Raw genomic sequence first — 10,573 nt, 5'->3', positions numbered from 1 at the left:
CTCCCGATGGGCCCAGTAGTCTTGTCGCACCTGCCGGCAGGGACAAAGGCGCACTAAGGCCCGGAAACTCCCCGCCCTCCTCTTTCCCGCTCGTCGCGGGGCAGCTTCTAAGCTGTCAACGTTTCCCTCAGCCCCCAATACCAGTGACAGGTCGGAAAAGTCCTTCATTTCCTCCGTTGCTCAGGGCCTCTTTTTTTTGTTGTTATTTCTTGGCGGTTCGACACAAACTCTTACTGATTTTCTTTCCGTATTTTTTCCGGGTGTTTTAATCAATGGGACTTGTATGTATAAGTAGAGGCCAGATATTTCAGCTTCTCAACACCACAAAGAATCCGGGTTTTTGGGAACTGTGTATATTTCTTGGTTTGGGAAGCACAGTTTTGTTGTTATAATAAGTTTTAATTTAAAGGGGCAGAAAGAGTTGCAAAAATATGGAAAAAGTCCTGAAAAATAAGTACATGGTATAGTGGATATAGAAATTCTTACAATAGTTATAGAAGCGTATGTTGGGGTAAAATGTTTTAACTTACTTTCCAACACATTAGGACTCTTGACAAATAATTTTAGGTGTTTTTTTTTCTCCATTTGGCTATGTGCTTTTCCCCAAAAAGTGCATATTGGACTCATGCACATAAAAGAGTAGCATAATTTTTGCTTTATTACTTACAGGTCGCCCATATTTGATTTTGAGCTCCAAAATGGAAGATTGGAAAATATGGTTTGAAGAGGTGTTTCAAATTAAAACAATAAAGAGTTATGTGTCGATGAATGGAAGGGCCTTGACCGCTTTCTTTGGCTTTGGGAATGTACAAAATACCTCAAATGTTAATATCCTACCAAAATTCCCAAGATAAGTAAATTGTGGTATATCTGTATGATAGATTACTATCAAGTCATCAAACATCATGAGGAAGAATGTTGACTTGGAAGAATCTTCACTAAAACACAGGCTGTAAAATATGTGGTTTGTTAACATTTTGGTAAAAAATAATAGTTAACTAAGGCATAAATACCAAAAAACTGTGAATGACAACGTTAAAAGTGGTTTTTTCTTGGAAGTAGGTTTATAGGTGTTTTTTTCCTTTGAGTCCTGTTTTCAAAGATGTTGTTTTAGGCATGTATTGTATTGCTAATTATTACTAGAAATACAGGAGAGGGCTAAATTTCATAAACGGTTGAAATACATTGTTTGTCTATACTAAGTGGATATTCTTCTAGTTGCACATTATTAAGTATTCTTAACTGCCACTATAAATTATTGATTGTCAGACTCTTGAACTTGTAACTGTAATCAAGGCCATTTTAAAACTTGGAATTGAACTCTGGAATCTGTCTTTCCTCTTCATGGAAAAACAAAATTGCTGAAGGGATGCTTACAGGCTTTTTTTTTTTTTTTTGAGACAAGGTCTCACTTTGTTGCCTAGGCTGGAGTTCAGTAAAGTGATCATGGCTCACTGAAGCCTTGTGCTCCTAGGCTCAAGCAATCCTCTCACTTCAGCGTCCCGAGTAGCTGGGATTACAGATGTGCAGCACCACACCCAGCTAATTTTTATTTTTGTAGAGACAAGGTCAATCTGTGTTGTCCAATCTGGTCTTGAACCCTCTGCCTCAAGCGGTCATCCTGCCTCAACCTCTCCAAGTGCTAGGATTACAGATATGAGACCCTGTGCCTGGTTGAGGCCTTATAAACTATGCAAATAAAGCTTTTTTTTTTTTGAAGGTCACACTCAAGTGCACTTTCTTTTTTTTTTTTGGAGACAGAGTCTTACTCTGTCCCCCAGCCTGGAGTGCAGTGGCAAGATCCTGGCTCACTGCAATCTCTGCCTCCCAGGTTCAAGCAATTCTCGTGCCTCACCCTTTCGAGTACCTGGGATTACAGGCCCATGCCACCACCTTGCCTAGCTAATTTTTTGTATTTTTTATAGAGACGGGGTTTCACCGTGTTGGCCAGGCTGGTCTTGAACTCCTTACCTCAGGTGATCTGCCCACCTCAGCTTCCTAAATTGCTGGGATTACAGGCATGAGCCACTGTGCCTGGCCCTAAGTGCGCTTTTAATACATTTATTAAAAGATAAACTGAGCACCTAACCTATACCAAATACTGTTCTGTAAGACAGGTCTACAAAAATGAATATGCTGTTCCTGTGCCTGGGGAACTTGCAAAAGTGATTTCACTTTATGTTTTTTTTTTTTTTCTTGAGACAGGGTCTTGCTCTGTCGCCCAGACTGGAGTGCAGTGGTACGATCTCGGCTTGCTGCAACCTCCGCCTCCTGGGTTCAAGCAATTCTCGTGCCTCAGCCTCCCGAGTACCTGGGTTTACAGGCATGCACTGCCTCACCCAGCTAATTTTTTTTTTTTTTTTTTGAGACAGTCTTGCTCTGTCGCTTAGGCTGGAGTGCAGTGGCGCCATCTTGGCTCACTGCAACCTCTGCCTCCTGGGTTCAAGTTATTCTCCTGCCTCAGTCTCCCGAGTAGCTGGGATTATAGGTGCGTGCCACTATGCTCAGCCAATTTTTTTGTATTTTTAGTAGAGACGGAGTTTCACTGTGTTAGCCAGGATGGTCTTGATCTCCTGACCTCAGGTGATGCACCTGCCTCAGCCTCCCAAAGTGCTGGGATTACAGGCAAGACCCACCACACCCGGCGTTACGTTCTTATTTTAGAGATGAAGAAACAGATCTGAGAGGCTATCACTCACACAACATCAAGCTGATAATCAGAGGTGGAAGACTTAGGACTCCTATTCTGGTCTTATGAGCAAAGGTCCTGTTATTTCTCCCACCTCATAACATTGCCCTTCTTGTTAAACTTTTAAAATATATTTTAAAATGTGTCCCATGGATAAGTAAATACTTGAAAATTATCCTTAAGTTGAAACTTTTTCTTGTCTTACCAAAGTAAATTAATGATTCAAGGATATTGTATCATCTGAATGACATACACATGCTGATAATTTGTTTTTTGTCATTTGATTTTCAGTGGTTTATTTATAAAAGTAATTCTGAACTCCTGCCAAAATGGTTGGCTTTTTTTTTTTTTTTAACCTTGTCAAATTTTTATATAGTGTCTCCAATGCAGATAGGACTTTTGGAAATAAATGTTCTTTCTCTGATTTTTTTTTTTTTGTGGGGGAGGGTGTTTTCCAGACCTTTTGCTCACATGAGCCATTCTTGGTTTGTTCCAGCTTGCCAACACTTGGTGTCACATGTGAGCCTCCCACATGTATTCACTCTCCATTCCAGCTCTGTGATTGAACTCTGCTCTTATTGACTAGGGGGCAGTTGGGCAGGCATGCTTCATTCCTGGAATTGACAGTCATTCCTAATGTGAGTAAAGGGGAACCTCAATGAGACATCTTTAAACATATGAAAGCATTTGGTTTTAAAATGGAAGAACTGTCAAATACTGTTAGTGTCTGAGCCTTTGCAGCAGTTTGTTTGATAGATAAAAGAGAACTGATATGCCTGTTTTCTCCAGTTCTCTTTATCTTCCTTTAGCAGTTCTATTTGAATGTTTTCTATCTATTCGTACTCATTTTTACTCCTTCTGACCTTTCTTTTCTATTTCCCCCTTCTCTTGTTCTTCTTTTTCAGTTTTGAATATACTAACACTGAATCAGCACTTCTAAAGCCCTTCCTTCTCCCACTGGCTTCACTTGGCTTTCAGACATAATGAGGAGACTGGCTTTTCGAGGAGCTGGTTGTGCTCTGGTAAAGCTGGTAAATTACTGATTATCTACACCCTTTCCCTTTTCTGTCCTTCCTTGACTTTTTCCTTCCACCTTTCTTAAATTTTTGTTATCCTTTCCATAAAGATTCCCTCCTTATGTTCATCAGATTCACTTGTGTCTTTGTCATAGATTGTTTAACAGGGATTGATCCTTAATTTCTTTATCTTAATGAATTGAGGCCTGTTGATCAGCCTTTTATAAAAGGAACAAAAATCAGCAAAACTTGGCTAAGTTGTGGTTAAGCCTTTTAATGCTTTTAACTACTTTTAGCCAACTTCAAACTATTAATACTGTATAACAAACCGAAGCCTAGAGTAAGGAACATCATCATGGTCGATTTTGTTTTAAACAGCTTGTGGACTTCAGTTTGGAAAAAGAGATCTTAGACTTCTCTTTTTCCTTAATTGCTCACCAGGATTTTCAAATGTGATTGCTTTGCTCCTTCTGTTTCCTGGAGATCCCCAACTTTTCTTTCCATACTGCTGGCAACCAGAGCTCTCCTATTCTAATCATTCAGCTGCTGGTGTCATATTGTCCTGAAATTCAGTGTTTCCATGTGCCCACAATTATGAGGTACTCTAGTTGTATGAGGTTCCTCATGATTGTAAGGCACATGGAAAAGCAGATGAGGTGCTGACTCAAGAAGTAAATATCTTGGGGCCTCTGAACCCCAGGCCTGCCTGACTACCTCAGGTACTGAAGGATCAATACCTTCAGTGTTGATGAGTGAAACTGGGATCTTTTTTTTCTTTTAGCTTTAGAAAAAGGCCTTTGACGGGCGGATCATGAGGTCAAGAGATTGAGACCATCCTGGCCAACATGGTGAAAACCCGTCTCTACTAAAAATACAAAAATTAGCTGGGCATGGTGGCACACACCAGTAGTCCCAGCTACTCGGGAGGCTGAGGCAGGAGAATCGCTTAAACCTGGGAGGCGGAGGTTGCAGTGAGCAGAGATCGTGCCACTGTACTCCAGCCTGGTGACAGAGCGAGAATCTATCTTAAAAAAAATAAAAATAAAGAAAAAGGCCTTTCAAATCACAATATACTATTTGATAGTATTGTTAGATTATATTACAATATAAACATTGCAGAACTTTCTTGGTTATATACTATGTGTAGCAGATCATTTCAGTGGTTGCATTTCTTGTGTTATAAATAGTTACAGTTAGAAGTGTTAGAGTACATCATATCACTAAAAGGAGATTAGTTTGAATTAGCAGAAGAGTTTCGAAGGACAATTTGTACTTCTGTCTAGGTATAGCAAGTCTCATTAAGTGTTTTCCAGGGGTATGTCTTGTGGATCCTGCTTTAATGAATGGAGAACATTCATTTTCAGGGTATTAATTTTAGAGTACATCTAAAATGCTAGAAGGTTAATTGTCCTCTGTCCCCTTACCTTTTTGCACTACTCATTTGTCTAGGCTCTGCTTCTTGTTCTTTTCCACGTGATGGCCCACCTAGCAAATGATCATAATTGTAAGGCACATGGAGAAGCAGATGAGGTGCTGACTCCAGAATTGGATACCTTGGGGCCTCTATACCCCAGGCCTGCCTGACTGCCTCATGGGCTGAAGGCTTAATACCTTCAGCACACTATTGTACTACTACATGTAGGTTGGGAAATGGGAAACTCCAGTCTAGGGCAAATTTGGAGCCAGAAGTTGTTGAGTCACTCAAGATGGATGATATACAAATGAATATGCTTTTATTGAATTTCTCCCATCAAAATTGAAAGTATAACATTCTGGTAAGTGAAAGACTAAAACAAGGAAGTCCAGGGCTTAAAACACACACACACACACACACACACACACACTTATAGCTAGTTAAACTACAACACGTTAAAATATTCTCCTAAGTGAGCCAGGAGTTTGGTGGCACGTGACCAGCTGAAGACTTGGTGACAGGGTCTATTTAAATGTAAGAACATGGCTAATTATTTCTTATAGAAGAAGTTGGATTCCATGGGTTCCAAGAGAAGAAGAGCTACCTCCCCTTCCAGCAGTGTCAGCGGGGACTTTGATGATGGGCACCATTCTGTGTCAACACCAGGCCCAAGCAGGAAAAGAAGGAGACTTTCCAATCTTCCAACTGTAGATCCTGTGAGTAACTTGGATTACATGGTTTCTGTGTGCTTTTCCCACGATTCCCGTATCTTCCCTTTAATGATAAAATTGGTACGATGCAAGGTGTCTCCACTTTTTTAAGATTCTCTTGATTGGCTTTTTTTTATGGATATTAGTATTCAGCTAAGTCTTAGAGTAATAGTGTGATCTTATGAATAATTTCAGTATGTTACATCATATATTTGTTCAACAAATAACTGTGTGACTATCATGTGACAAGCACTGTTCTCATGGTTGGGCTATAACCATGTGGGAAACAAGCCCATTTTTCACATGGAACTTAGATTCCAGGGGGGGCAGGGAGTAGAATATAAACAAGGAAACAAATAAAGAATAATGTACCCTCAGCTAGTAATAAGTGCTAAGAGGAAAATTTTGGGTGATTTGGACTGTTTTGGCCTGAATTCCCTAGAAGAGAGTTCCAGACAGAACCAGTGCAGAGGGGTTGTGTCAGGGATGAGTTTTGTGTGTCTTGGTTACAGAGCAGTAGATGGTCAGGAAGGAGAAGGAAACTGGCAAGCTCCACCCATTCAGAGTATGTAGGGCCCACATGAGCAATGTTTGGAGTTTAGATTTTATTCTCTGTGAAGTGAGAAACCCTTCTGTTGGATGGCTTTAAGCAAGAGAGTGATGAACTGATTTAGTTTAAAAGACAAAATCACCAGGAACGTAAACCTGATGAAAGATACCAAAAAGTTAGTCAACTTGATTGTTTGAAAGGAGACATGGAGACATACTGTCACCGTATTTCAGACTTCAGCATGTTTGGTAATATTGAAAGTCATCATATTTCCTCTCTACTTGTCTTTTATTGAAGAATAGAAAATAATTCTTACATCTACACTGGCTTTCTGTTCACGTTTTTAATGATTTTCTCCTTTGCTAATGTGTAGATTGCCGTGTGCCATGAACTCTATAACACCATCCGAGACTATAAGGATGAACAGGGCAGACTTCTCTGTGAGCTCTTCATTAGGGCACCAAAGCGAAGGTAAGTTGGAAGCACATCAGTACAGTTGGGGGGGATTTGGTCCAGAGTCCATGTTTATTAAAGTGTTTGGAAATTGAGCTTTTTGTTGACAGGAATGGCTTAAGTATACTGGGGTCCAATTTTAGTTTTTAGTAGTCAAGCGGTAGTGAAGCTTTTTTTAAATTAAAAATCTGTTTGAGCCAGGCACAGTAACATGCACCTATAATCCCACCTACTTGATTTTTTGAGCCAGGCACAGGAGCATGCACTTGTAATCCCAGCTGTTTGGGAGACTGAGGCAAGAGAATTGCTTGAGTCAAGGAGTTTGACACCAGCCTGGGCAACATAATGAGACCCTGTCCCTTAAAAACAAAAACAAAAACAAAAAGACCTATGCAGAAAGATCTCTTGAGGCCACAAATTTGAGACCAGCCTGGGCAACATAATGAGTCCCATCTCTACAAAAAAATTTTTGAAAATTAGTCAGGTGTGGTGGTGCTTACCTATAGACCCAGCTACTAGGGAGGCTGGGGTGGGAGGATTGTTTGAGCCCAGGAGTTTGAGGCTACAGTGAGCCATGAGTGTCACTGCACTCCAGCCTGGGTGATGGAGCAAGAGCTTGCCTAAAAATAAATATTTAAAAGAGAGTACTGGCTGGGTGCGGTGGCTCACACCTGTAATCTCACCACTTTGGGAGGTCTAGGTGGACAAATCACCTGAGGCCAGGAGAGAAGACCAGCCTGGCCAACATGGCGAAACCCTGTCTCTACTAAAAAATATAAAAATTAGCCAACGCAAGGCTGGGCGCAGTGGCTCAAGCCTGTAATCCCAGCACTTTGGGAGGCCAAGGCGGGTGGATCACCTGAGGTCAGGAGTTCAAGACCAGCCTTGCCAACGTGGTGAAACCCTGTCTGTACTAAAAATACAAGAATTAGCTGGGCTTGGTGGCAGGTGCCTCTAATCCCAGCTACTAGGGAGACTGAGGCAGGAGAATCGCTTGAACCTGGGAGGTGGAGGTTGCAGTGAGCCGAGATCGCACCGTTGCAGTCCAGCCTGGATGACAAGAGTGGAACTCCATCTCAGAAACAAAACAAAACAAAAAAAAGCCGGGCATGGTGGTTGGCGCCTGTAATCCCAGCTACTTGGGAGGCTGAGGCAGGAGAACTGCTTGAACCTGGGAGGCGGAGGTTGCAGTGAGCTGAGATCATGCCACTGTACTCGAGCCTGGGTGATAGAGCCATTCTGTAGGTTGCCTTTTCATTTTGTACGGTGTCCTTCATGTACAAATGGTTTTAATTTTCATAAAGTTTATGTCATCTTTTTCTTTTGTTGCCTGTGCCTTTGGTGTTGTATCCATGAAATGAATGCCAAATCCAGTATCATGAAGCTTTTCCCCTTTGTTTTTGTGTTAATCAGGATTCTCTTGGACAGGACTAGGCTGCAAATTTTCCAAACTTTTATGCTCTGCTTCTTTTATAAAACTGATTGCGTTAAACAGTACCCAACTCACCTCTTGAATGCTTTGCTGCTTAGACATTTCTTCTGCCAGATACCCTAAATCATCTTTCTCAAGTTCAAAGTTGCACAAATCTCTAGGGCAGGGGCAAAATGCCCCAGTCTCTTTGCTAAAACATAACAAAAGTCACCTTTACTCCAATTCCCAACAAGTTCCTCATCTCCATTTGAGACCACCTCGGCCTGGACCTTATTGTCCATATTGTTATCAGGCTTTTGGTCAAAGCCATTCAAGTCTCTAGGAAGTTCCAAACTTTCCCACATTTTCCTGTCTTCTTCTGAGCCCTCCAAACTGTTCCATCCTCTGCCTGTTGTCCAGTTCCAAAGTTGCTTTCACATTTTCGGGTATCTTTTCAGCAGCGCCCAACTCTACTGGTACCAATTTACTGTATTAGTTCGTTTTCACACTGCTGATAAAAACGTACCCGAGACTGGGAAGAAAAAGAGGTTTAACTGAACTTACAGTTCCATATGACTGGGGAAGCCTCAGAATCATGGTGGGAGGTGAAAGACACTTCTTACATCAGTGGCAAGAGAAAAATGAGCAAGAAGCAAAAGTGGAAACCCTTAATAAATCCATCAGATCTCTTGCAACTTAATCACTATCACGAGAATAGCATGGGAAAGACTGGCCCCCATGATTCAGTTACCTCCCGCTGGGTCCCTCCCACAGTATGTGGGAATTCTGGGAGGTGCAATTCAAATTGAGATTTGAATGGACACAGCACAACCATATCAGTTGTCCTCTAAGAGTTTTATAGTTTAGTTCTTACATTTAGGCCTTTGATCCATTTTGAATTAATTTTTATAAGTAGTGTTTAGGTAAGGATCCCACTTCGTTCTTTATATGTGTATATCCAGTTTTCCCAGCATCATTTGTTGAAAAGACTGTGCTTTTCTCACTGAATGGTTTTGGCGCCTTTGTCAAAATTCGCTTGACCGTGTATGTGAGGGTTATTTCTAGGCTCCATTCTGTTCCATTGGTCCCTGTGTCTGTTTTTATACCAGTAGCACACATTTTGGCTACTGCAAGCAACATATTCAGTGGCAAAAGACTTAAAGCTTTTCCTCTAAGATCACAAACAAGACAGAGATGCCCACTTTCACCGCTTCTATTCAACACCGTGTTCACTGTGGAATAAATCCCACTTGGTTATGGTATATAATCCTTGTAATATGCTGCTGAATTCAGTTTGCTAATATTTTATTGAGAAATTTTGCATCAGTGTTCATAAGGGATATGGATCAGTAGTTTTCTTGTGTCTTTGTCTGGCTTTGGTATCAGGATAATGCTAGCGTCATAGAATAAGTTAGGACGTGATCTCTCTTCAGTTTTTTGGAAAAGTTTCATAAGGCTTGGTGTTAGTTTTTGAAATGTCTGGTTAGAATTCATCAGTGAAGCTATCCATCTAGGGCTTTTTCTTTGTGGGAGATTTTTTATTAACTGATTTAGTGTCCTTACTAGTTACAGGTTTACTCAGGCTTTGTATTTCTTTGGTAGGTTGTGTGTTTCTAGAAAATTATCCATTTCTTCTAGTTTATCTAATTTGTTAGCATACATGTTTTCCTAGAACTCTCTCATAATCCTTTTTATTTTTGTGGCATTGGTTGTAATGTCTCCCCTTTATGATTTTAGTTATTTGCATCTCTTTTCTCCCTTCCTTCTTCTCTCCCTCCCTCCTTCTTTCTGTCTTTTTTTGAGACAGGATCTTGCTTTGACACCCAGGCTGGAGTGCAGTGGCAATCACAGTTCAGTGCAGACTCAACCTCCTGGACTCAAGCAGTCCTATCACCTGCATGCCACTATACCTGGCAAATATATATATTTTATATATGTGTGTATTTACATAGTAAACATATAAAATATATATGCTACATATAATGTGTATTTTTATTCATATATGTAAAAATATGCTGGATTCTTACATAATACAACATACATATATTAAAAAATACGTATGTAATGTTAGGTAAGGAGATACATATATAGATATATACATATATATACTTTTATTTTTTCCTTCCACCTGAGCCTCTTGAGTATTTGGGACTACAGGTGCAAGCAACCATGCCCAGCTAATTTTTTGGTATTTTTTGTGGAGACATGGTTTCCCTGTGTTGCCCAGGCTGGTCTCAAACTCCTGGGCTCAAGTGATCCCCACCTACCTTGGCCTCCCAAAGTGCTAGGATCACAAGTGTGAGCCACCACACCCAGCCTCTCTTTTTTTT

The 10,573-nt window shown here is 40.7% G+C and overlaps 1 protein-coding gene across 1 annotated transcript in view; it reads left to right on the top strand.

Annotated features, from left to right (window-relative positions):
* Positions 1 to 7: 7 nt before the first annotated feature.
* The window catches only part of PBRM1 (polybromo 1), a 152,610-nt gene continuing 142,044 nt past the window's right edge, over positions 8 to 10,573 (top strand). Inside the window, exons 1-5 of the mRNA XM_011958873.1 lie at positions 8 to 150; positions 3,186 to 3,327; positions 3,595 to 3,711; positions 5,683 to 5,835; positions 6,753 to 6,850. Of these exons, the coding sequence (XP_011814263.1) occupies positions 3,673 to 3,711; positions 5,683 to 5,835; positions 6,753 to 6,850 (290 nt within the window). The 5' untranslated portion in view covers positions 8 to 150; positions 3,186 to 3,327; positions 3,595 to 3,672. The remainder of the gene's footprint in view (positions 151 to 3,185; positions 3,328 to 3,594; positions 3,712 to 5,682; positions 5,836 to 6,752; positions 6,851 to 10,573) is intronic.

This window comes from Colobus angolensis, unplaced genomic scaffold (assembly GCF_000951035.1).
Source record: "Colobus angolensis palliatus isolate OR3802 unplaced genomic scaffold, Cang.pa_1.0 Scaffold477, whole genome shotgun sequence".
Classification (NCBI taxonomy): domain Eukaryota; kingdom Metazoa; phylum Chordata; class Mammalia; order Primates; family Cercopithecidae; genus Colobus; species Colobus angolensis.
This window is presented reverse-complemented; position numbering and strand designations above follow the sequence as displayed.